The 27,596-nt window shown below is 48.8% G+C and overlaps 1 protein-coding gene across 1 annotated transcript in view; it reads left to right on the forward strand.

Annotated features, from left to right (window-relative positions):
• Positions 1-27,596, forward strand: part of CCT4 (chaperonin containing TCP1 subunit 4) — a 119,921-nt gene that overhangs the window by 1,964 nt on the left and 90,361 nt on the right. Inside the window, exons 2-3 of the mRNA XM_030196167.1 lie at positions 21,237-21,289; positions 22,106-22,195. Of these exons, the coding sequence (XP_030052027.1) occupies positions 21,237-21,289; positions 22,106-22,195 (143 nt within the window). The remainder of the gene's footprint in view (positions 1-21,236; positions 21,290-22,105; positions 22,196-27,596) is intronic.

The following is a 27,596-nucleotide window of genomic DNA, read 5'->3' on the forward strand; positions in this document are numbered from 1 at the left end:
AGAATTAGTTTTAAGTTAAATCCTATAGATTTTCAATTTTTTGTTCTGGATTTAATTTAGCGCTTGAGGCTTTCCCTCCTGCTTAGCTAATGTAACTTCACTCTTATGCATCTTTAAAGGGTTCAGGCATTTCTTTGAGAACTGAGGCAAACATCACACTTCTGTCCAATATATACAGCATGAAAAATTGAAGTGCAATTGCAGGTTAGATTTCCGAGAACAATGGACCTTTTGTAGGTTATTTGGCCTAAGAAAGGAAAATGTGTATCAGCGTTCTAGACCATATTCATCTGAAAATCCACTCCAACATTGTTTTTCTTCAGTTAAAGGTATAACCTATAAAAAAAAAACGTTGTTTTCTCCAGGACTACCATGCTACTAGAACTCATCTATATAAAAAGATGTGACCATGTGTGAAGAGAGAGAAAAAGAAGAAAAACTAAAGCCCCAAAACATGCATTCTGTTTGGAGAATGCTAGTTAGTACTGCCACCTGGAATGAATGGAACGCTGCAATATAAGCAAACTCATTTTACTTTTCACAATTATGAAATTTAATTATTAAGGGGGTCTTTTACTAAGTCATGGTAGCATTTTTAGCTCGTGGTAGAAATCAGCTGGCAGTAAACGCCAAGACACCCTTTATATTCCTATGGGCGTCTTGGCATTTACCAGCCAAAAACACTACTACGGCTTAGTAAAAGACCCCCTGTCATCTATTTGATTTGAATTAAAGTCCAATCAAATTTCAGTTTCAATTATGGTTACAGTGCTGAAATTGGCCCAAAAGCCTTTTTTGTCCAGAAACTGGCTGCTTGTTTTTAGTGAAGCTGAAAATTTGTGCTTTGTCCTGTTCATGTCCCCCTCCCTCCTGGACCTATCTTACAGTCACTGGCATTCTAGGGGTGTAGTCAGAGCAGGAATGATCCCTAGTTGTTCCTACCCTTGCTTGCTCTGCTCTCAGAATGTCTGCCATGATCTCTAGTGTCAATCTTGTGAGACTGCTGCACAAGAAGAATTGGCAGCCATTTTGAGAGTAGAGCTGATATGGGCAAGAGCGACTGGGGGCCATTCCTGACTTGTATATAGACCATCAGGAATAGTAAGGGAGGCTTCTCTTTGCATTCTTTTTTTTGTTGTTGTTTCCATATCATCAAGCTGATCAATCCATAGACTGGTGGGTTGTGTCCATCTACCAGCAGGTGGAGATAGAGAGCAAACTTTTGCCTCCCTATATGTGGTCATGTGCTGCCGGAAACTCCCCAGTATGTTCTCTATCTCAGCAGATGGTGGTCACACACAGCAGCAGCTCTGGCTAGGCCTCCAAGCCTAATCCTTAGGTTTTGTTGAGGCCTGGGGTTGAGGGCTCTTTTGAGCAAGTGCAAACCTGGTGGTGCCAGGTCCCTCCTTTTCTCCCCCCTCCCGCTGGCTCCGTTAAAAAAAAAAAAAAAATTTTGAACGTCCTTAAAGGCGTTTATTTCGACGTTTATTTAAGCGTCTATTGCAGCTACTCACTGGGACACCAGGTCGTTACAGCTCGGAGCGGACAGCAGGTAATTTTTACCTTTTTATAGCGGGCAGGGGGTTCCCCGATTCTTCTCCTCGTGGCATATGGCGTCGGAGGGCGAGAGCGCAAAGGGTCGCTCCCCGGATCGCTGGAGCGCTTCTAGAGGGGATGCGGGGGTCTTCAAGCCTGATTCGCCCTTGTTGGGTGACAGTTTCGTGACCGATGTATGTCCCGGTCCTTCCTCCGGCATGGCGGTTTTTCCCGCCATAAACGCCCATCCCCCGCTCCTCGCCTCCGCCATCTTGGCCGGCCACGCGGCTCGGACGGCTTCTTCTTGGGCCGCCCTTGAGGTTGGAGACAATGCCATGAACGCCCTTAATTTGGGCGACGGCACAAAAGCGGCTAAAGTTAAGAGCCGTTCTTCCCGCGCGGCTCCTTCGCGGAGTGTCGCGCCGGACGCCATCTTGGATGCGCAGCATGTCTCTCCCCCGCTCTTGCGAGCGCCGGTTGAGGGTGCGTCTAGGGCTGTTGCCCAGGCTGCGGAAGTGCACAGTCTGGGGGGTTTCTCCCCCGAGTTTGTTTTGCTGCTGCATCAGGCCTTCCTCATGCACAACGCTGCCCCTGCTCCCTCGTCTGGTAAAGAGGTTGAGGTTCCCAGAGGCAAACGCCCTCGGGTTGATTCCCAGGCCTTGGAGGAATTTGTCTCCTCCGATGTAGATGAGGGCAGCGTGTCTGAGGTCTCCCAACGGTCCTTTGCGGATTCCTTGGAGGAGACGGATCCCCGCTCGGTTGGAGCGGATGACCCCTCTGCAGCGCGGCTTTTTAGCCCAGAGGATTTGCCCAACCTGTTGCTACAGGCCATGGACACTTTGAAGATTTCCTCTCCGGAGGACGTCTCTCCCTCAGCCCCTGTTGGCTCTGCCATTATGCTGGGGACGAAGCGCCCGCCTAGAACCTTCCACGTGCATGATGCTATGCACACCTTAATTTCGGCTCAATGGGATGTCCCAGAAGCGAGCCTTAAAGTGGCTAGGGCTATGTCCCGCCTCTATCCTTTGGCTGTGAGTGAACGTGAGGCCTATCTGTGGCCTACCGTGGATTCTTTAATCACTGCGGTGACTAAGAAAACGGCGTTGCCGGTGGAAGGTGGCACGGCCCTAAAGGACGCCCAAGACAGAAGATTGTAGGCGGCCTTAAGGTCGTCCTACGAGGCTACTGCTTTAAATTTGCAGGCCTCAGTTTGCGGTTCCTATGTGGCCAGGGCGTGCCTGACTATGGTGCGGCGGGCTTCCCCCTCGGATTCTTCCTTGAGGGATGATTGGCCGGCCCTGGAATCGGGCTTGGCCTATTTGGCAGACTTGCTGTATGATGTCTTGAGAGCCTCAGCTAAAGGCATGGCTCAGACAATCTCTGCGCGGCGGTGGCTTTGGCTGAAGCATTGGTCTGCTGACCACGCCTCTAAATCCCGCCTGGCTAGATTGCCTTTTAAAGGCAAGCTGCTCTTTGGGGTCGAGCTGGACAAAATCGTGACCGATCTCGGCAAGTCTAAGGGCAAGAAGTTACCAGAGGTCAGGGCTCGAGCTAGTGCTCGCCCCGGTACCTCCAGAGGACGGTTTCAGGAAGCCCGTCGGTACCCGCCCGGGCAGGTCGGGCTCTTCTGCCTCCTCTTCCTTTAAGAGGACCTTCTCCCCCAGCAGCGTTCCTTTCGCAGAGACCGCCGTCCCGGAGGTGCTCCCTCCGGTCCTCCCCCAGGGTCTCGTACCCAATGACGGGGTCTTGGTCCACGCCCCAGTGCAGATTGGAGGACGGCTGTCCTCGTTTCTGGGCGAGTGGACCACAATAACTTCAGACGCTTGGGTGCTGGAAGTCATCAGAGATGGCTACAAGCTAGAGTTCTGCCGACCCTTAAGAGACGGGTTTGTACTCTCTCCCTGCAAGTCTCCGGTCAAAGCTGTGGCAGTGCAGCAGACCTTGGACAATCTCATCCGCCTGGGGGCGGTCGTTCCGGTGCCAGAAAATCAGCTGGGCAAGGGACGTTACTCCATTTACTTTGTGGTACCAAAGAAAGGAGGTTCTGTCCGGCCTATCCTCGACCTCAAGGGGGTCAATCGGGCCTTGAAAGTTCGGCACTTTCGCATGGAGACTCTCCGCTCTGTTATAGCGGCAGTGAAGGCAGGGGAGTACCTGGCATCCTTGGACATCAAGGAAGCGTACTTGCATATTCCCATCTGGCCTCCTCATCAACGCTTCCTGCGTTTTGCAGTACTGGGCCGACACTTCCAGTTCAGAGCCCTCCCGTTCGGGTTGGCTACTGCTCCGCGGACCTTCTCCAAAGTAATGGTGGTCATCGCGGCCTTCCTGAGGAAGGAAGGAGTACAAGTCCATCCTTATCTGGACGACTGGTTGATCCGAGCCCCTCTTATGCAGAGTGCGGCAAAGCTGTGAACCGGGTGGTTGCTCTTTTGAGCTCCCTGGGATGGATCATCAACTGGGAGAAAAAGCCAGCTGCGCCCCACTCAGTCCCTGGAGTATCTGGGAGTTCGATTCGACACCCAAGTGGGCAGAGTGTTCCTGCCAGACAATCGGATTGTCAAGCTTCAGGCTCAGGTGAACCAGTTCCTAGTAGCCTCTCCTCTTCGGGCTTGGGACTATGTGCAGCTGTTGGGCTCTATGACGGCCACGATGGAAGTAGTGCCCTGGGCCAGGGCTCATATGAGACCACTTCAACACTCTCTGCTGCAGCGCTGGACTCCGGTGTCGGAGGATTATGCTGTGCGCCTTCCCTTGGGCCCAGCAGTGCGCAAGGCGCTGAGCTGGTGGACGCAGATGGACAGTTGTCTGCAGGAATGCCTCTGGTGACCCCAGAGTGGATTGTCGTCACGACGGACGCTTCCTTGTCGGGCTGGGGAGCCCACTGCTTGGGAAGGACAGCGCAGGGACTCTGGTCTCCTGCAGAGGCAAAGTGGTCTATCAACCTCCTGGAACTCAGAGCCATTCGGTTGGCGCTTTTGGAGTTCATCCCGGTACTGGCGTTGAAACCAGTACGGGTTCTGTCGGACAATGCCACGGCTGTGGCCTATGTCAACCGCCAGGGAGGTACCAAGAGCACCCCTCTAGCCAAGGAGGCTATGAATCTATGCCAGTGGGCGGAAGCGAACCTGGAGCAGCTTTCAGCGGCCCACATTGCCGGAGTCATGAATGTCAAGGCGGACTTTCTCAGTCGCCATACCTTGGAGCCCGGAGAGTGGCAGCTATCTGCTCAGGCGTTCTTGGACATCACGAAGCGCTGGGGCCAGCCGAGCCTAGATCTGATGGCGTCATCGGCCAATTGCCAAGTGCCGCGCTTCTTCAGCAGAGGACGGGACCCTCGATCCCTGGGAGTAGATGCTCTTCTCCAACAGTGGCCGACACAAGAGCTTCTCTATGTGTTCCCGCCCTGGCCCATGTTGGGCAGGGTGCTAGACCGGGTGGCAAAGCATCCCGGCAGGGTAATCCTGGTGGGTCCGGATTGGCCCAGACGTCCCTGGTATGCGGACTTGATCAGGCTCTCAGTCGACGATCCTCTGCGACTGCCAGTGGAGCAGGGCCTGTTACATCAGGGGCCCGTGGTGATGGAGGATCCCTCCCCCTTTGGTCTTACGGCCTGGCTATTGAGCGGCAGCGTCTGAGGAAGAAGGGCTTCTCAGACAAGGTCATCGCCACTATGCTGAGAGCGAGGAAGCGCTCTACTTCTACTGCTTACGCCAGGGTTTGGCGTATCTTTGCAGCGTGGTGTGAAGCAGGCTCACTTTCTCCCTTCACTGCTCCAATTTCTTCAGTGTTGGCGTTCCTGCAAGAAGGTCTAGAGAAAGGCCTGTCGCTCAGTTCCCTTAAAGTCCAGGTAGCGGCTCTGGCTAGCTTCAGGGGCCGCCTGAAGGGTGTTTCCCTGGCTTCGCAGCCAGATGTGGTGCGCTTTCTCAAGGGAGTTAATCACCTGCGCCCTCCTCTGCACTCAGTGGTGCCTGCGTGGAATCTCAACCTGGTGCTAAGAGCATTGCAGAAGCCGCCTTTTGAACCCTTGTCGAGGGCATCTCTGAAAGACCTGACGTTGAAAGCAGTCTTTTTGGTGGCTATCACTTCAGCCAGAAGAGTTTCCGAGCTCCAGGCGCTCTCTTGTCGAGAGCCTTTTCTGCAGTTCACTGAGGCAGGAGTGACTATTCGCACAGTGCCTTCCTTCCTGCCCAAGATTGTTTCTCGATTCCATGTGAATCAGCAGCTCTGTCTCCCTTCCTTTCGTAGGGAGGACTACCCAGAGGAGTACTCTGCTCTTAAATATCTGGATGTGAGACGAGTCATCATCAGATACTTGGAAGTGACCAATGATTTCCGGAAGTCAGATCATCTGTTTGTCCTGTGTGCAGGTCCTCGTAAGGGTCTGCAGGCTGCTAAGCCTACAGTGGCAAGATGGGTCAAGGAAGCCATTGCAGCGGCTTATGTGGCCGCGGGGAAGGTGCCGCCTATCCAGCTGAAGGCTCACTCCACAAGAGCTCAGGCGGCCTCGATGGCAGAGGCCGGATCCGTCTCCTTGGAAGAGATATGCAAGGCGGTAACTTGGGCTTCGGCTCATACATTCTCCAAGCATTACCGTTTGACTGTGGCTGCACGGGCGGAGGCCCGGTTTGGAGCTTCAGTGTTGAGGTCAGGGGATTTCAATGTCCCGCCCTGGGTGAGTACTGCTTCGGTACATCCCACCAGTCTATGGATTGATCAGCTTGATGATATGGAAGGTAAAATTATGTATAATCATACCTGATAATTTTCTTTCCATTAATCATAGCTGATCAATCCATAGCCCCTCCCAGATATCTGTACTGTTTTTATTCTGGTTGCATTTCAGGTTCAAGTTTAGTCTTCAGTTACTTCAGAAAGACTTCGTGTTCAAGTTTTTTCACTTGGATTCTTCAAGAGTTAAGACGAGTTTGTGTTACAGTGAGCTGCTGCATTCCTCTCCCCTCCGTTTTACGGGGCTGGATTGAGACTTAAAATTCTGCCGGCACTCCCTCCCGCTTCGTGCGGCTGTAGGGCAGCTTTGTACCCTTCCCGCTTCGGCGGTGTTAGGGTCAGTCAGCTCCTCCCGCGGTTGCGGTTGCAGGATAAGCCAGATCCCCCCGCATCGGCGGGTGTGGTGTCCCTCCCCCGCTCCGCGGGGATGAGCTGGACGGATTCCCCTCCCCCACTTGTGTGGGGATGAGCTGGGTTAATTTCCCCTCCCCCGTTTCGGCGGTGGTGAGCTGGGCAGAGTGTCCCTTCGTGGGTGTAATTCTCTAAGTGCTGAGTCCTGCGGATGGAGCTTTGATATCGACATACTGAGGAGTTTCCGGCAGCACATGACCACATATAGGGAGGCAAAAGTTTGCTCTCTATCTCCACCTGCTGGTAGATGGACACAACCCACCAGTCTATGGATTGATCAGCTATGATTAATGGAAAGAAAATTATCAGGTATGATTATACATAATTTTACCATACCACCATCAAGCATCTAGATACACAAAAAGAACTGGTAATTGCACTCAAATTTTAAACCTGTACAACACACCCCAAACCGCCCCACCCATGAGCAATAGAGGTCAGTGTAAACCAAAATGGCTCCCGGATCACCTGAAACGGACGACCACCTGGTGATGTCAGTTCCTGGACATGTCACTGCTGCATAGTGAGAACATGGATCATAGCTGCTTTCCACTGTTGGACTGTGGAAAGATCCCTAGAGAGCCAAACTGTCAGCACCAACTGCCACAAAGGCTGCATCATAGGATATTTCCACAGCATGTGTCTCAATAATGCCTCTGCATTTCCACATTTGGGACATGCTGCTGAAAAACAAATTTTAAACAAATTTTAATTAGAAAGTCTCTCTTGGATGAATAGTATAGTTTCATATTCAGTTTATATTGTAACTCTCAGTGAGGGACATGGCCCGTAAGGCCCCGCAAGCCCTTGATCCCTGTTGGCAGGCAGCCCTCCAGCAAAGCGGTGCCCAAGTCAGCAGCCCCTGCCTGTTCTAGATGTACAAAGATCGGCTGGGCCCGCGCTATCCTTAAGGTGATGATGAAAAGTCAGTGGAATTTTATGCTGGGACTCCAAGGTCAAAGCTGTATCCAAAGTCTCATAGATCTCCCCTGTCAATTGAGTCTTGTCCAAAGAGGCAATATAATGCTGTAATTATAGGTTAGAAAATGCTGTGCAAGTTATTTGTTGCATTGGATTACATGCCTTATCAGACAAATTCAGTGTGGTACAATAAAATAATTCTATAAAATGTATTTATTAGAATTTATTTACTGCCTTTTTGAAGGAATTCACTCAAGGCGGTGTGCAGTAAGAATTAATCAAACACAAGCAATAGACAATTACAGCAGTAACAATATTCAAATAATACAAAGTATGGCATAGTGTACAATGTCAACACGATATGTAATTAGAACATTTTAATTGACAGTGTAGGGTATAAGCAAAGATGGAACATGTGGAGGGGAATAATCGAATGGCGCCGGGCGATGTATTTTGGCGGCGCCGCAAACAGCTGGCCAGACCTGTATTTCGATAATACGGTTCTGACCAGCCAAATGCATTGGATTTGGCCGGGGTTTGAGATGGCCGGCTTCGTTTTTTAGCGATAATGGAAAGTTATGTCGGCCATCTCAAACCCCGGCCAAATTAAAGGCATTTGGCCGTGGGAGGAGCCAGCATTTTTAGTGCACTGGCCCCCCTGACATGCCAGGACACCAACCGGGCTCCCTAGGGGTGACTGCGGTGGACTTCAGAAAAGCTCCCACGTGCATAGCTCCCTTACTTGGGGAGCTGAGCCCCCCAACACCCCCCAAAACCCACTACCCACAAATATACTGCACCCACTAAAACTGCTCCAGGGACCTGCATACAGCCTCTAGGACTTATTGCTGCTGAATAACTTTGGCACACCAGTTCACACGTGAAGACTAATCTCTCTGGAAAAGTCCTTTCTTGAAATAACCACGTTTACTCACAGTTAACTGCAGATCAGAGGTTGTGCCCCACTGGCAAAGAGTCCCCTGGTACTAAGATTAGCAGTAGGTCAGAGCTGGCACAATGGTGTACAATGCCCTCTTTCAGCACCATTCAAGGTAAGAACTATGTTCTCTGATGTGGGTAACACAAGAAAGGGATCTAAAACTGTCTTACAAAAATGGCCACTACCGCATGGACTACAACAGGAAACAAAACAGGGCACACTCTGACCCAGTAAGCAGGGGGAAAAGCAGAGACTACCAATACCTATACCCACCACAATGCATTGCTGATGTGACTCTGCAGTGTAAATAACAGAATAGGTGCCACACTCATCCCAGAGCCACATCACAAGCAGGCAAAGGCTGTCAGAGGACAGAACACATTCTGCTGTCAAGGAGGTGGGTACGGCATTTGAGGCTGGTAAAAAAAGTATTTGTAACCTGTTTTTTATGCTGGGAGGGGGGGGGGGGTTGATGACCACTGGGGGAGTGCGGGGAGGTCATCCCCGATTCCTTCCGGTGGTCATGTGGTTAGTTCGGCCACCTTTTTGAAGCTTGGACCTGAAAAAAAAGGGACCAAGTAAAAGCGGCCAAATGCTCTTCATCGCTGTTTTTTTTTTTCCATTATGCGCTAAAGCCGGCCATTTCTTAACCCCGCCCATGCCCCGCCTTCGCGTCGCTGCCAACATGCCCCCTTGAACTTTCACTGGCTCTGCGACGGGAAAGCGGCGATGGTGTCAGAATAGCGGCTTTCGATTATACCGATTTGGCCGCCTTTGCGAGATCGCCGGCCATCTACTACTACTTAACATTTCTAGAACGCTACTAGGGTTACGCAGCGCTGTACAATTTAACAAAGAGAGACAGTCCCTGCTCAAAGAGCTTACAATCTAATAGACAAGTGAACGGTTGGTCCGATAGGGGCAGTCAAATTGGGGCAGTCTGGATTCACTGAACGGTAAGGGTTAGGTGCCGAACGCAGCATTGAAGAGGTGGGCTTTAAGCAAAGACTTGAAGACGGGCAGGGAGGGGGCTTGGCGTAAGGGTTCAGGAAGGTTGTTCCAAGCATAGGGTGAGGCGAGGCAGAATGAGCGGAGCCTGGAGTTGGCGGTGGTGGAGAAGGGTACTAAGAGGAGGGATTTATCCTGTGAACGGAGGTTACGGGCGGGAACGTAAGGGGAGATGAGGGTAGAAAGATAGTGAGGGGCAGCAGACTGAGTGCATTTGTAGGTAAGAAGGAGAAGCTTGAATTGAATGCGGTATCTGATCGGAAGCCAGTGAAGTGACCTGAGGAGAGGGGTGATATGAGTATATCGGTTCTGGCGGAATATGAGACGTGCAGCAGAGTTCTGAACAGACTGAAGGGGGGATAGATGGCTAAGTGGGAGGCCAGTGAGGAGTAAGTTGCAGTAGTCCAGGCGAGAGGTAATGAGAGCGTGGACGAGAGTTCGGGTGGTGTGTTCAGAGAGGAAAGGGCGAATTTTGCTGATAAAGAGGAAGAAGCGACAGGTCTTGGCTATCTGCTGGATATGCGCAGAGAAGGAGAGGGAGGAGTCAAAGATGACTCCGAGGTTGCGGGCAGATGAGACGGGGAGGATGAGGGTGTTATCAACTGAGATAGAAAGTGGAGGAAGAGGAGAAGTGGGTTTTGGTGGAAAGACGATAAGCTCGGTCTTGGACATGTTCAGTTTCAGGTGGCGGTTGGACATCCAGGCAGCAATGTCGGATAAGCAGGCCGATACCTTTGCCTGGGTCTCCGCGGTGATGTCTGGTGTGGAGAGATACAGTTGGGTGTCATCAGCATAGAGATGATACTGGAAACCATGAGATGAGATCAGGGAGCCCAGGGAAGAGGTGTAGATTGAGAAGAGAAGGGGTCCAAGGACCGATCCCTGGGGAACACCAACAGATAAGGGGATGGGGGTGGAGGAAGATCCATGAGAGTGAACTTTGAAGGTGCGGTGGGAGAGATAGGAGGAGAACCAGGAGAGGACAGAGCCCTGGAACCCAAATGAGGACAGTGTGGCAAGAAGTAAGTCATGATTGACAGTGTCAAAAGCGGCGGATAGATCCAGGAGGATGAGGATGGAGTAGTGGCCTCTGGATTTGGCAAGGAACAGGTCATTACAGACTTTAGAGAGTGCTGTTTCTGTCGAGTGAAGAGGGCGAAAACCGGATTGAAGCGGATCGAGGATGGCATGAGAGGAAAGAAAATCAAGGCAGCGGCTGTGGACTGCGCGCTCAAGTGTCTTGGAGAGGAAGGGTAGGAGGGAGATGGGGCGGTAGTTGGAGGGACAGGTAGGGCCTAGTGATGGTTTTTTGAGGAGTGGCGTGACTACAGCATGCTTGAAGGTGTCGGGGACAGTTGCAGTGGAGAGAGAGAGGTTGAGGATATGACAGTTGGAGGGGGTGATAGTAGGAGAGATGGTGTTAAGTAAGTTGGTGGGGATGGGATCAGAGGAACAAGTGGTGCATTTTGAGGAGGAAAGAAGGCGGGCAGTTTCCTCCTCAGAGATATCAGGAAAGGAGGAGAAGGAGGTCTGGGTTGGTTGGTTGAGGGAGAGGGTTGAAGGGTGAAGAGGAGGAGGTGGCTTGGTAGTGAACTCAAGGTTGATCTTTTGCACCTTGTTGTGGAAGTAGTCAGCCAGTGATTGAGGAGAGAGTGAGGGAGGGGGGTGGGAGCGGAGGGCACTTTGAGGAGGGAGTTAAGGGTGGCGAAGAGACGACGAGGGTTAGAGCTTCCGATTTGTGTCGGAAGATGGCCGGCGATCACTTTCGAAAATGAGCTGGATAGATACGTAAGAAAGTAAGAGGAGTTAGAAAGTAAGGTGACTAATTTTAAAGAAAGTTGCACATGAGGTTGGAGAGATGGTTAACAGTGAGGACCGAGTATCTGAAGTCTTTTCCTTGTAGTACGTATGATATCATAGTGAGAGATTTACTTGCAAGTGGTGGACTTATATATATCATATAGATAGGTAAGTGAGTAAGAGGAATTAGAAAATAAGGTGAGAGATGGTTAAATATTATCTCAGTTATGGTAGGAGTGGATAAACATGTCCTGCAGTATATGCAGCCTGTGCCACTCGTATGTGTGAGTGAGACTAACAAGTTAGTTACTTCTTCCATTAACCCATTAGTGCCCAATGTTCCCATAATAAGCCATATGGGAACAAATTGATTTGTTCCCATATGGGAACGTTGGGCAGTAATGGGTTAAAGGTTTGGTTGAAGAGCCACACTTTCACCTGCTTCCTGAAGTAGAGATAGTCTTCTGTTAAGCGGAGCCTTTCAGGGAGTGCATTCCAGAGTATAGGGCTACTCTGGAGAAGGCTCGCTTGAGGGTATCGCATTGTGTAATGTCTTTTGGAGAGGGTGTGGTTAGTGATAGTCCTTGAGAGGACCTTAGTGTCCTTGGAGATGTGTAGAGGATCATCCTATTCTTCAGGTACTCGGGGCCATTTCCTTTAAGGGCCTTGAAGATCAGACAGATTTAAATTTAGCCCTTTTGTACTGGTAGCCAGTGAAGGTTTTGCAAAAATGGTTTGATGTGGTCATGCCACTTGCAACCTTCTATTAATCTTGTGGTCATGTCGCTTGCAACCTTCTTTTAATCTTGCTGCAGCATTCTCACAACCTTCTTGTAATCTTGCTGCAGCATTCTCAATCAGTTGGAGCTGGTGCAATCCCTTTGTAGTCAGACCGTTGTAGAGTGCATTACAGTAATCCAGTCTTGATGTTATCATGGCATGCTCAACTGAAATAAGATACCTTCTTGATGTAAGGAGAGAGGCAGCATAGCTGTCGCAAATAGTAGAAGCAGCTCTTGAAGTTTACTTGCATATATTTTGAAACTTTGTGGCCATTGTTAAAAAAAAACACCAGGTCTAAATATTTTTTATATATTTTGTTTGTATTTTTTTTAACATTTCTTTATTCATGCATAAAGCCATACAAAACAAAAAATTAGATACAACAGTGCCACTGTATGACAAACACCTGACAAGAAGCATTATGCTTGGGTGCATAAAGAGAGGCATGACCAGCAGGAAAAAGGAGGTGATAGTGCCGTTGTATAAGTCTCTAGTGAGGCCCCATTTGGAGTACTGCGTGCAGTTCTGTTGACCGTACCTACAGAAAGATATAAACAGGATGAGGTCAGTCCAGAGGGCGGCTATGAAATTAGTAAGCAGTCTTGAATGCAAAAATTATAGGGACAGGCTTATGAACCTCAACATGTATACACTGGAAGAGAGGAGGGAGAGAGGAGACATGATAGAAACGTTTAAATATCTCAAGGGCATTTATGTACAGGAAGAGAGCCTTTTTAAAATGAAGGAGAGCTCTGGAATGAGGGGGCATATGACAAAGTTAAGAGGGAATAGGCTTAGGAGTAACCTAAGGAAGTATTATTTCCTTGTCATCAAGCAGATGAATCCATAACGAATGGGTTGTGTCCACCTACCAGCAGGGGGAGAAAGAGAGTACTGAAAACCATAGTGCCTCTTGGCCAGCTAGCTCCATCTGCCTCTCAGTATTCTCTATCTCCCCAGCAGAGTTGGATGCAGCTTATTCAGCTCCTTCAGAAATCTGCCTAGGGTGGCTCCTGTGCTTTGGCCAGTTGTAGCTGGGGTGTTGTGGCTGGTGGTGCCCACTTTAAAGGCACATAGGTTCGCCCTTTCCCTGCCTTAACCGGCCCCCGATGTGGACGCAGGCATATAGGTTTGCCCTATCCCTGCCTTTCCCTCACTCTTCTATGTGGATGCAGGCACATTGGTTCGTCCTTTCCCTGCCTTTCCCACTCTCCTGAACCTCCGGAGTGCCTCTGTAGCTGTTGCCTCTAACTTTCCTCACAGCGTTAAAAAAACAAAAAAAAAATGCGATGCGCTTTTTAGCGCTGCGATTCTGAGGCTTCCTTCTGTCTGTGCAGTGTGACCAGAGCTCTGGGACTCAGTCTGGTGAGGTAAGAGAGTCTTGTAGCTCCTCGGGGGAGGGCCCGCGATCAGGATGTTTTTTAGCGCGAGTTCTCCATTTTGAATTTTCCGCCGTTTTCGGCGATGGCTGCGGAGGTTGTTAAGCGCTGTTCACGTTGTGGCAAGCGCAGATCCGCAGCGGGGCTCTGTAAATCGTGCTCTTCAGACGTCAGGGCCGGCCCGAGCATGGCGAGCGATGTTTCTTCTCGCTTGGTGGAGCTGGCAGCGGGCACCATCTTGGATGTGCTGCATGGCTCGACTCCCGCAGGTGCGGAGGGGTCTGAGGCCGGAGGGGAGCCTCGGATGGAGGCTACCAGAGGAGCTACTTACCCCGGATTGGAACCGGGAGGCCAGGATGAGCCATTATCCCCTGAGTTTGTGTTGCTTTTACATAAAGCGTTCATGTTAAAAAGAGATCTGCCGCAGATGTCTGACTCTGCGTTGATACCTTCCTTCTCTCTTCCCTTACCTAATCTTTGATCATTACTAATTGTATCTAACATCATGGAATGACTATGTCATAACCAAACTCTGTAAGCCACATTGAGCCTGCAAATAGGTGGGAAAATGTGGGATACAAATGCAATAAAATAAATACCTGGTTCCCCTCCGGTGGAGACCGGCCCGGGGTTGCTGTCAGGGATTTTTCCCCAGACAGCTGGCAGCAAGACAAGCGCAGAAGGGTCAATTCCCCTTCAGAAAGTGGCGCACCCCCTTCCGCCCCCCCCCCCCCCACTGTGGTCAGGCTGTGGGGATTCTGAGGGGCCTGGCAGGCCTTCGTGGTCCGAAGAGCCAGAGGAAGGTGTAGGATTGCCACTGGATCCAGATGATCTCACTGCGGTCAGGATTTTCCACCGCGAGGAGCTGCCAGCGCTTATTTCTGATGCCCTGCAGGCCCTCTCTATTGAAGATCCTGTGATGGGCGAAGCCACCTCTGGTAATCCGAGGATGGCAAGTACTAAGAAGCCTGCTCGAGCCTTTCCTTTGCATGACTCCATCCAAGAGCTTATTTCGGCTCAATGGGCTGACCCTGAGGGGCCTTTGAAAGTTGCCAGGGCAATGGGGCACTTATACCCTCTCTGTGAGGAGCGCTTGGCAGTGCCTAAAGTGGATGCCCTAGTGACGGCTGTGACGAAGAAGACTACCCTCCCAGTAGAGGGAGGGGTCGCCCTGAAGGACATGCAGGACCGGCGTCTGGAATCAGCAATGAAACGGTCCTTTGAGATTTCAGGCCTAGCCTTACGGGCATCTCTGTGCAGTTGTTATGCTGCTCGAGCCTGCCTCGCTTGGTTGCAACAGGCAGTGGAACAGCCCGGGGATGGAGCGGAGCCCCTTGTGGAGGTGGCACCGCAGATGGAGTCGGCCTTGTCTTTTTTGGCTGACGCCCTCTATGATCTGGTCAGAGCTTTGGCTAAACAGATGGCTGTGGCGGTGGCCGCTCGCCACCTTCTATGGCTACTGCATTGGGCGGCTGACATGGCCTCTAAGCAAAGGTTGGTGAAGTTGCCCTTCCAGGGCCTTCTCCTATTTGGTGAGGAGTTGGAGAAAATTGTCAAGGGCCTGGGGGATGCTAAACCCCAGCGCTTACCCAAGGATAGGCCGCGGCCTTCTTCCAAGGGTCAGGCGGTTCCCTCCTCTTCCAGACCTCGCTTCCGTGAAGCTTGAAGGTACTGCCCGGGGCGTTCTGCTGGGTTTACTTCACGTGCCCGCTTTCAGCAGAGGAACTCCTTTCGCTCAGACAAACGTTCCGCAGCGGCCGGCTCAAAGCCTGGAGTTCATGGGCAACCCTCTCGATGGTGTGCCGGCCCACTCCTCGATTCCTTCAGTTGGAGGACGTCTTTCCCTCTTTCTCGAGGAATGGGTCAAGATTACCTCAGATCAGTGGGTTTTGGACCTGATCAGAGATGGCTACAGAATAGAATTCAATGCCCCGGTGAGAGACGTGTTTGTGGAGTCCCGATGCGGCTCTGCCGTCAGACGGGCGGCGGTAGAGGAGACTTTGCAAGGCTTGTTGCACCTCGGGGCGGTGGTCCCTGTGCCTCCCGCCGAGCACGGCTCCGGCTGTTACTCCATTTACTTTGTGGTGCCGCGAAAAGGAGGGTCTTTTTGGCTCATACTCGACTTAAAGTCAACAAGTCACTGAGTGCGGCATTTTCGCATGGAAACCCTACGCTCTGTCATTGCGGCGGTACAGACAGGAGAGTTTCTCATGTCTCTGGACCTGAAAGAAGCCTACTTGCACATTCCTATTTGGCCCCCGCACCAGCGGTTTCTCCGGTTTGCGGTGTTGGGAAAACATTTCCAGTTTTGGGCCTTGCCTTTTGGCCTCGCCACAGCTCCCCGAACCTTTTCCAAGGTAATGGTGGTGGTAGCTGCCTTTCTCAGACGAGAGGGTATCCGGGTTCACCCGTACCTCGAAGACTGGCTCATCAGAGCGGACTCTGCAGAAGAGATTCATCATGTAACAGCCAGAGTGGTCTCAGTACTTCAATCTCTGGGCTGGGTCGTCAATATACCCAAAAGTCACCTGACCCCTTCTCAATCTCTAGAATATTTGGGAGGCCGGTTCAACACGGCCTCGGGGTTTGTCGTTCTACCCGAGCAAAGGCGGTGCAAGCTTCAGAACCAGGTCCGTCTGCTCCTGAGGATGCCTCGCCCGCGAGCTTTGGGCATTGTCCAGCTGTTGAGGTCGATGACGGCCATCTTGGAAGTGGTGAAATGTGCGACAGCGCACCTGAGACCTCAGCAGTGCTCCTGCTTCAATGATGGTCTCCAGTTTCTCAGGATTATCAATGCAGACTCACGTGGCTTCCTGCGACCCGGCTCAGTATGGAGTGGTGGCTCTCAGACAGCATGCTGCGGCAAGGAATGCCGCTAGTGCTCCACGATTGGTGCCTGGTGGTAACATACCAGCCTGAAGGGCTAGGGTGCACATTGCCGGGGAAGGCATGCCCAGGGTCTGTGGACACCCGAGGAGTCGGAGTGGTCCATCAATCGCTTGGAGTTGAAAGCAATTTTCCAAGCTCTTCTGGCCATTCACTCGACCCTGGAAGGATTGGCTGTCAGAGTTCTGTCAGACAACACGACAGCAGTGGCCTACATAAATCGACAAGGTGGCACTCAGTGCAGAGCACTGGCCGCGCAGGCCGCGCAGATTTGCCACTGGGCTGAACTACATCTGCAGTTTCTGTCAGCAGCTCACATTGCAGGTCAGACAACGTGCAAGCCGATTATCTAAGCAGGCATCAAATAGACCCAGCGGAGTGAGAACTGGCAGACGAAGTGTTTCTTCAGATCTGTGCCAAGTGGGGGACGCCCATAGCGGATCTTATGGCCTCAGGCACAAATGCCAAAGGCCCGTGCTTTTACAGCAGATGGAGAGATCCTTGCTCGGCGGGGTTGGATGCCTTGGCTCAACCCTGGCCTCAGGGCCTCCTGTATGTGTTCTCCGTGGCCCTTGATAAGGCGAGTTCTCCTGCGGATTCGGCTACATCAAGGAGAGGTGGTTCTCATTGCCCCGGATTGGCCCAGGAGGTTGTGGTATGCAGACCTCCTGCGGATGCTGGTAGAGGCTCCCCTTCCTTTGCCTCTGGTACCGAATCTGTTGTCTCAGGGACCAGCGACCGTGGAGGACCCCTGCCACTTTGGTCTTACGGCATGGCTATTGAGAGGGCGCAATTGAGAGACAAGGGTTATTCCAGTAAAGTCATTTCCACACTCCTACAGGCCCGCAAGCGTTCCACTTCCGTGGTTTATGCCAGGATTTGGCGCCAATTTGAGGCTTGGTGTGCTGCTAAAGCGATTACAGCTATACGGGCTTCTGTCTCGCCGATACTTGACTTTTTGCAGGATAGTTTACAAAAAGGCCTTGCCTATAATTTCCTGCGTGTTCAAGTGGCAGCCTTAGCATGTTTTCGAGGGAAGGTCGCTGGCCTCTCCCTGGCTGCTTATCCGGATGTGGCACGGTTTCTTAGAGGGGTGCTTCGGCTCCGTCCTCCCGTGCGGGCTCCTTGTCCGGCTTGGAACCTGGGGTTAGTTTTAAAGGCCCTTCAGTGTTCGCCCTTCGAGCCACTAAGGCGAGCTTCAGAGAAGGATGTGACCCTAAAGACGGTCTTTTTGGTGGCCATTACTTCGGCGAGACGGGTGTCTGAGCTCCAGACGCTGTCCTGTCGAGACCCTTTTCTGAGAGTCCGGAGTTATGGTACATATGGTGTCTTCCTTCCTGCCTAAGATGGTTTCAGCGTTTCACCTAAACCAGCCTATTTTCCTGCCTTCCTTTTCCAGAGAGGAGTTTCCGGAAGCCTTTGGGCAATTGCGCCTTCTAGATGTGTGAAGGGCTCTGTTGCAGTATCTGTGCATGTCAATTGCTTTTAGGACCTCTGATAATCTTTTTGTCCTGTTATCAGGTCCGCGCAGAGGGTCTCCAGCGTCTAAAGCCACTATAGCCTGTTGGCTCAAGGAAGCTATTTTTTCAACCTATCTGCTGTCTGGCCGTCCTCCGCCTGAAGCCTTCAAGGCACATTCCACAAGAGCAATTTCCTCTTCTTGGGCTGAAACTGAAGCACTCTCTCTGCAAGAGATGTGCAGTGCAGCGACATGGGCTTCTAAGCTCTCTTTTGCCCGACATTACAGGCAGGATGTGGTTGCCAGGAGAGACGCGCATTTTGGAGTATAAGTGCTGGCGCGTGGTGTGGCTTGTTCCCACCCTATCTAGGGATTGCTTTGATACATCCCATTCGTAATGGATTCATCTGCTTGATGACAAGGGAGGGAAAATTAGGTTCTTACCTTGGTAATTTTCTTTCCTTTAGTCATAGCAGATGAATCCATGAGCGCTCCCACAGTGATTCATTGTGTGATTGATGTTGTTTTATGTTCAGTTCTTCCTGTAGATATGTTCCCTCATTGGGAGAAGTTGGAAAACAGTCTTCAGGATTTCTGTTCTGTTACAGGAGGTTGAGTTCGTCCTTCCTTTGTGTTATTGCTCCTGTTCTGGGGCGTTCATCCGCTGTGAGGAAAGTTCATGTTATGCTACTTTGCGGTGTCACACTGCTTTGAAAGCTTCAAATACTGAAGAGGCAGATGGAGCTAGCTGGCCATGAGGCACTATGGTTTTTCAGTGCTCTCTATCTCCCCCTGCTGGTTGATGGAAACAACCCATTCGTAATGGATTCATCTGCTATGACTAAAGGAAAGAAAATTACCAAGGTAAGAACCTAATTTTCCCTTAGTAGCCTAGTGGTTAGTGCAGTGGACTTTGATCCTGGGGAACTGAGTTCGATTCTCACTGCAGCTCCTTGTGACTCTGGGCAAGTCACTTGACTCTCCATTGCCCTTGGTACAAAATAAGTACCTGAATATATGTAAACCGCTTTGAAAACGGTTTAGTTGCAAAAACCTCAGAAAGACGGTATATCAAGTCCCATTTCTCTTCCCTTTGCAAGGATGGATTGCAGGTTCATCCATAACTTATAATTGGCTGACTTCTACTCTTCTTCCTATCAGGAGAGTCTGCAAGTTTCATCCAAGATAACTACTATTCTTCAGTCCTTAAGATCGGTATTAAATTTCACCAATAGTCGGTTGTTTCCGACACATATCTTGGTGTATCTGGGAGTGATATTCGACATAGGCTTAGGAAAGGCATTTCTTCCTGTTGCTCATCAGCAAAAGATTCACACCCAAGTCAGGTTCTACTTTTCCCTACCAGGTCCTGGGGTCTGGGAATACGTTTTAAGTTCTGGGCACAATGGCTTCTATCTTGGACATTCGTTCATGGGCCAGATTCCACATCAGACCACTTCAGGAGTTCTTTCTCAGCTTTGATCTCCATCTCTCTTGGAACCTCCAAGCCAAACTCATTCTCAACTGGAAGATTCAGCACAGTTTTCCTCTGATACTTCAGAAGTTCTCTCTCTCTCTCTCTCTGCAGGCGGCTAGCTATCTGTAGCTCATCTGCTCCTAGGATGTGCTTTAGCTGGGTGTAACTGATTTCAGATCCCTTCTAGAAGACGGACAGTCAACCTCCTCCTGAATTGCCAGATGTGGAGATGGGGCTGGCATATTTCGCTGATTCTTTGTATGACTTGATTCGGGTGTTGACCAAGCAGATGTCTGGTGGTCACAGCATATCTGTCGTTTGATGTGGTTGCACCACTGGGCGGCAGATGCAGCTTCAAACAGTAGCTAGTTAAGCTGCCTTTTAAGGCAAGCTGTTGTTTGGTGAGGTCTTAGCTTAGTTGGTGAAAGATCTGGGTGATTCATAGACCTAGACGTCTTCCTGGGGACATGTCTAAATGTTCGCTCCAGTTGGGTCAAGTTCACCTTTGTTTTAAAGATACCAGGTGCTATCGTACAGGGCAACCTAATTTTCTTAAGAGATCCAGGTATCAGCCCAAGCAGGGTTTCAGAACTCCAGACTTTGTCCTGTTGAGTTCCTCCTGATTACTCCTGAAGGATTGTCGGGGCGCTCTGCTCTTCATCTCAATCAACCTTTGTTTCTTCCCGCTTCATTGACATTCACAAGGTACTCCTATACTATTTGGAAGTGACTGAGTTCCATTGGTCAAATCATTTGATCATGCTTTGCTTGAGATCTCAGAAAGATAATGTGGCTTTCAAAGCCATGCTAGCTTGGTGGATCAAGGAGGCTATCATGTCTGTGTATTTACTAGCAGGTAAACCACTTCTGGCCGGATTCAGGGTGCCTTATACCTGAGCTTTCATGACTTCCTGGGCAGAAGAAGCCTGTTGGTTCTCCCTAGAGGAAATATGTAGGGTAGCATCATGGTCTTCAATGCATACCTTCTCCAGACACTACTGTTTGGATGTCTCCGCTTGGTCGGATGCATCTTTTGGAATATTGGTGCTATCTGTGGGCGCTTCAGGTTCCCACCCTATTTTAAGACTGCTTTGCTACCTCCCACAAGTCTCTGGATTCATCTTCTTCTGACACCTAAGGAAGGAAGTTATTTCTTACTTGATGATTTTCTTTCCTTTAAACACAGTAGATGAATCCAAAGGCCCACCCTGTTTTTGCCATTAGTTAGTTCTCTCTGTTGGAACTTGTTGCTGCATTTTTATATTTTAGATGGACTGTTGTAATCGGTTTATGTGTTTGCAGTTCTTGGTTTATCACTTTTCCTTATGGGGAAGGAAAAATGTTATTATTCTGTTTTCTTCTGCTTTGTTATGAGAAATACTGACCAAGTATCATTCCATCCTATAAGACAGTGCAGTGCAGTTCAGCACTCTATATATTGGTAGATGGTCAAAACCCACAAGTCTCTGGACTCATCTGCTGAGACTGAAGGAAAGAAAATTATAAGGTAAGAAATAATTTTTTTATAAATGAGACCCCTATTGAGCTCTGTCTTTCTGTTCTCTGCTCAGACAAAAATTGTTTGAAAATTGAAGCCAATAGAATTCCAAAATCTTTTGGAAATGTTTTTTATTGACTTCTCAGTTTTAGCGTTCAATAGACATAATATTGTTTTTCAGTGACAATATTGTTGTAAATATAAGGGAAAATGAGTTCTCCTGAAGTCTGGTATTGCATCAAAAATTAACTTAATTTGATCAGTTGACCTTAATAGTCCTCATCTGTTGTAACGTTTTGCTTATGTGTTTTAGTGCATGCTTATCTTAGTGACTGAGTAGACCTATCAGAATCTGGAAATAAACTTCTTGTGTATCTAGAAATAATAGGAGCTGTTGTTTCTTTCAGCTGTTGCTGATGCCATTAGAACAAGCCTTGGACCAAAAGGAATGGATAAAATGGTAAGAAGTTACCTATAAAGGTGTCTTAAAAAATAAAAACCCCAAGATGAATCCCCCCCCCCCCCCCCCAAAAAAAAAATGTGGGCAAGGGAAGATCAAGATTTCTTAAGGCGGTCAGATGGGGAAGGGGGAGTATCATCCCCCAAACCTGTCTTAACATTCCTACCCCTTGCTGGCCTGTTACCTTGAAAGTGAGATGATCTGTCAGCACTCCCCTGCCAAGCCCTTGATCGATGGTTGTGTCAGATTTTGAGGAGAAGGTTGGGATGGCCCTATTGCCGCTTTATTAGGCAGTGTCTAAGTGAGGCAGCAAAAAGCGGCTGTAGTCAAACCAAAATAAGTCCTGACAGCTATACATGAAGAACCATCAGTGGTACTTTACTTGCAAAATAAAGGTTAATATTTAAAAGTATAATGTTTTATGTTTTTATAGAGCTGTAGGATTATCATAATTGTAAAGTTTATCAAAATCTTGGCAGGAGGAGCCAGTGGGCTAGGGAACTGAAATTGAGGTAGAGAATAAGGCGGAAGTTTTGCCTAGTGTACCCAATACTCTTGCACCAGCCCTGACTGACAAAAGCATTTCTGACCATGTTTCCTGCCCAAGTTGGCTGTATAGCATGGGAAGGGATGGCCAGAGGAACTGATTCAGTCTTGAGTTAGTGCATCCAATCCAGGACCCAGTACTGAGGGTGATGATTCTTCATAATGGGAACTTATGGGGTGTAGATGATTCTTCATATGATCCAGATTTTTAAATGTGTCATAAATAATTTCTGAAGATCTGTGGTAACTTAGAGAGATGTATTTTTCCAGATCCAAGATGGAAAAGGGGATGTGACCATTACAAATGATGGTGCCACTATTCTGAAGCAAATGCAGGTTCTGCACCCAGCAGCCAAAATGGTAGGTTAATTTTCCTGAACTATAACATTCAGGGCATATTACACAAAAACTAACATGTTATTCTCCCTTCCAAACTCACCCTTAAAAATTACTCCTTTTGGCCAGACTACCAATCCTGTACATGCTCGTGAAGTCTTATATGAAGCACTTGTTTTCATGCCATCATATCTTCTTTCTAATTTAGTAGACCTATATCTTTCAAATGTGGGGACTTAATTCAAAATGCACAATTACAAATATCCCAAACACTTCTTCATTTCAAATATTCATATAATGATACCACAATGCTTCACCATCATATGATATCAAATGGGGATCTTCAGATTTTCAACTCTCTCCACTATCTGGGAACTCTGTCTCCGTAATTGTGCTGCTGAACTACACTTATAAAGCTAAGTCATAGTTCATGATTTATAATGACGAGTTTGGTATAGAACTACTCAGAAGCATATGGGAATTAAAATTAATAAGATACATAAAAAGAAAAGAAAAAAATCTTTTGTAATGAAATATCAAATTACGGGTTGATCAATGAGGATGTAAGCAACACCATTAACAATTACGGAGACAGAGTTCCCGGATGGTGGAGAGAGTTGAAAATCTGAAGATCCCCGTTTGATATCATATGATGGTGAAGCATTGTGGTATCATCCTACATAATAATTCTCACCTGGAACATTCTGAAGCTCACTCTGTGGGAGGGAAACACTGAAGGCTAGGCTGCCAGCAACACTCACTCTCACTCATGCACCACACTCACTGTCACTCAGGACCCGCCCTCAGCCACGCCCCTTCCAGATATAATTCGCAACCCCAACGTTCTAAATGAAGCCTCAAAAGCCCCTCTAAACCGGAACAGTGAGGCGCCAGAGATATCCTGTTTGCCTATGCCTGCAAATTGGAAGTCTGAACTCTGAAGTGCCATATGTCCCGCCCTCGCATCACAACATCATGACGATGAGGGCGGACCACACTGCAGGAGACAAACGCGATCTGCAAAGTCTGAACTGTGAAGTGCCGTATGCCCCGCCCTCGTGTCACAACGTCAGGGCGGAACACACTGCAGGAGACAAACGCGCTGTGCGGCGCCCCACACTGCACAAAAGTAACGCGCCATCTTGACGGAAACACCATCACGGAGCTCGCAGATGCCTTGAGGGGGGTTGGAGGACAGCTGCCTCCATGACAGCCGGTCGCGAGGCTCCAAACGCTATCTCCCCGTGCCTGCAGGGTGCTTCGGGGACAGCTGGCTCGCTGAACATGCCTGTACAGGATGCAAACCCCCATTTCCCCCTGCCCCAAAACCGTGCTAGCTCCCGTGTCATCTCTCCGAGAAACGGGCCTTTCTTACTAGTTATATGAATATTTGAAATGAAGAAGTGTTTGGGATATTTGTAATTGTGCATCATATCTTCTTTATCAGATATAAGGTGTGATTTCTGGCAGTAAGGAATTCTATAATTGAGGTCTTTGTACTGCACAGGCTATAAGAAATGTACATTGCAATCAAATTCCACTGGAGACCATAGTTTTACATAACATCTTTAATGCTGCTCCTGCTACACACTCAGTTCACCCTGTGGACACTCGGAGGGTCCTCTAAAGCACTACTCAGGGCCCACTTAACCATGTGCTGCCTTATGCTGGCAAACACCTACATATTGATTGTCTTCCTCCCTACCTCTGGTCAAGTTCCCTTCCCTGCAGGTATTCTTTAGTGGTTTATAAGGACACAGACGTTCTTTAAAACAGGGATGATGGAGTTTTTAGAGGTGTATGTTGTACCTTTGGCTTAGACCTATGTATGTCTATCCTGGTTCAGACTGCTTTTGGGGTGACCTCCATTAACCAACTTTATCTTTCTCTAGGGAGAATGGAAGGAGCCTGAGCTGATGACTTTCACAGTAGTCTCTGGCAGCGAATGGATTGAGACTCCCTTTTATGATTATTTTGCACTGTAGAGATAAACCTGATAGGCTGGGAAGGGTTGTATGGACTGGGGCAGCTGACGTGGTGACAGAGGTCCTCATGGATTCCCAACAGGTTGAAGTCTAGGCCAAGGGCCAGTCAGCCATATAGGACGGGGGGATGTACTAGCTTGGGAGTGTTCTGATTCACTGTTGGGAAGGGGAGGGGGTGTTGAGGAGGTCTACTAGAGCTGGAGAAAGGTGAACTCCCTGAGGAAATAGGAATAACTCCTTGGTAATCCATCTTTTCTGGAGAGGAGAATTGGCCAGCATGATCTTGCAAGCTCTTGAGGCTCTCCATGTAGCGGAGGCTAGGACCCCTGGTGATCCGATTCTGGAATGGGGTCTGCACGTCTTTCCAGTGCACCAGGCTATACAGACCATGATTTTTGCAGTGGGATGTGCTTGAAGCAAAGGTAGGCCAGGCCAGGCCATGGAGTAGCTCTATCCATTGATACCAGAGGAGGAGATACTTATGTTCTTGAAGGAGAAGCAGGATGTCACACATACAGTTGGGTGATGTCATATGATGGTGCTCGTGTGGAAACTCTCCCCAGCGTTGCATCATGCGTGCACACATCTTCCCACCTGTTGCTGTCGAGTATGATGTGGTCACTTGTTGTTCTCTTTTCCTGTGGAGCAGTACTGACATGCTTTATAGCCCTCCTTTAGCTCGCACTCAATTTACTTTTGATGAGATTTTTTTTTCTTCAGACTTTGTCTGTTGTGCATAAGTTCTGTCACTGTTATGCAGGGCCTTAATCCCTTGTAGTTTCCCTTAGGATTTTTGGCACTTTTAAAAGTTTCTTTTTCTTTCCTTTTTTCTTTTTTTCTTCCACGGTCCACTAGGCCTCTTAGGCCATGGACAACCAGCTTGATACATTTTTCACTCTAGTTGCTTGAGTTTAGTGTGGCAATTTTCCCCTACACGTTCCAACAGAAAGCTCCCAGTGGCTTTAAGACATGTACCTAGTGTACAGGACTATCCATTACAGACACTCATAACTGTTCCCTGCGATGTCTGGTACCCGATCATGATTCCTTCTCTTGTAAACTGTTTGCAGATTTCGAGGAGAGTCATTGAAGGTTGCAAGAAGCTGCACAAAATGGTTTTTGGTGCCAAGAAGTCCAGTCCATTGACTGCGGCATCCTCTGGGACCTGCATTGGGCACCAGGGCTACATCAGTGTTGAGAGGGTCTTGACATTGAGCATCGGCGGTGGTTATCAGGGTCAGGCATGCTCTGATTCCCCCCTTCCCCTCCCCCCCCCCCCCCCCCCCAAGGAAGATAAAAAATTTCACCTTGTCTGTGTCAAGGGATGCTTATGGTGGGATGTTAGGTAGAGGCCAAGGCGCACCAGTATTGCTCCCCCTTGAAACATAGTGCTAAGAGCATCAAGTCACTGAGATTACCAGTACCCCCAATATAAGCATAACTTGCCCTCCTTGAAATCGGATGGGTCATGTCAGTCTCCAAGGAGCTGAGACCTTGTCCACAATACAATTTATATGTTTCTGAAGGATGTGACTATGCCAACTAGAGCCTGGTCTTTTTTTTTTTTTTTTGTGGCAGCACTCAAGGAGCATCTCCTGAATTGATTGAGAAATGCTTGGAAAGCTCCTTTGTACAATAAGAAGCTGTGGTGTCAGGCAGCCTGGACAGACAGTACAGCCCATCTTTGCTTTGCCTACAGGCAGTGCATGGGTTTCATCGATACTGAGCCTTTGAAGGGCATCGGGGTTGGTGCAAACTGCACCAGTTTTGATCTCTAGCCCTTCAAGAGAGGAAACATTGAAGTTGTGTGCTGCTTTGATGTCTCAGGCCTAGGCTTGACTATGGTATCAGTTTGAGGCAGACAGAAACTTTGATGTCTCTAGGGAAGTACTTTCTATGAGTCAGATTCTAAGTGCTCATGGGCATTCGAGGAAGCATTGGAGAACCTCTCAGAGGGAGGAGCCATTTGGTCTTTCTTCAGATCCGTCTTCACCACGTGAGAGGAGGGACTCTCCTTCTAAGGAGCTTTTTCTTGATTTTGTATGGGAAGTAGCCATGTCCGTCCCGTTTGAGTTGAAACTGAGGATGATCCCAAGGTAGAGTTGCTGGACACACGCCAATTTGATGATTCCCCCAAAGGAAACTGTGACAAATGCCTGTACACAGAATCCTGAAGCTGGTACAGATGATGTAGGAGATTCCCCCCCCCCCCCCCCCATACAACAGGTCAACAAGCAGGTTGACTGCATAGACCATTCCGTGGTGGATGGAGCTGCGCTCAAAATGACCAAGAGTACGAAGATTCCTCTGTGCCCCAGGGAGAGAAGCAAGAACATTAGAATCTTTTGGAGAAAAGCTTTTTCAGAATACAATGCTTACACCCTGTATATCTTCTTACCGGCTCTTAATGAGCATGCAATTCTGGAACATTGTGTGCAGTGTGGTAGAGTTTGACATACTGTTCCCTGGAAGATGGCCAATGAGCTCCATAAGCTAGTAGCCAAAGAGCGGGACTATGGAAAATACATGGTTAGGACAACTTATATTTTATATGTGGTGTTGACAGCTTCTGCAGCAGTGATTGTGATGCGCATTTTACCTGGCTGTGGTGTCTTCCAGCTGAATGTTCAGGAGAAGCTGATGGATTTTCCATGCTGTGGAAATAATTTTGATGATGAGGTGTAGCAGAAAGCTCACCTTCTCAAGAAGAACTTGGATTTGAATAAGTCATGCTCCATTCCCATTCCCTACTCAGCTTCCTTGACCCAGGAGGTGTTTTAGCAGGAGAGCAACAGAGATCCTATTGTTCTCTCATTGGTGTAACATATCCTTTCCCCTCCTACTCTTCAAGATGACTCTGGAATCTTGCCCAATACAGCAACAGGCTTAGAAACCCCAACAGGCTCCCCAGTTAAAGGGTGAGCTTTTGTCTGGCTCCAGGCGAGCATAACCTTAAATCTCAGTAACTATCTCCGATGTCCTGCCTAGTAGGAGGAAAGCTAATTTTTTTTAATTTATGCAATTTTATACATTTATCAAGCAACACACAGAACTGTAAGGAAAAGTAGAAACATATAATCATAGACACACAGAAAAACAAACCCCCAAACAAGCATGTTGTTATTCATGCCACAAAAACTGAAAATTCCAAGGTTGGTTAGAGAAAAAATATGAAGTAATAAACTATTTTAGGAAATGACATAGTTAAGTGATTACTACTAACATGAGCCAAATCCTTAATGAGAAGTTAAACCATGACTTTGGCATTCAAGTCCTGAGAGCTCACTCGGGAAATCCTTTTGGTGGCCAAAAGGGCAGGTAACTGAGAAGGTGCGGAAAACACAAATGTTATGGAGGGGGGGGGGGGGATTTAGGGGACCTTTAAAAAAAATGTACCTATCCTGGATAACCAATCGGTTAAAGGGGTGCGAATTGGTAAA

Source organism: Microcaecilia unicolor, chromosome 3 (assembly GCF_901765095.1).
Source record: "Microcaecilia unicolor chromosome 3, aMicUni1.1, whole genome shotgun sequence".
Taxonomy (NCBI): domain Eukaryota; kingdom Metazoa; phylum Chordata; class Amphibia; order Gymnophiona; family Siphonopidae; genus Microcaecilia; species Microcaecilia unicolor.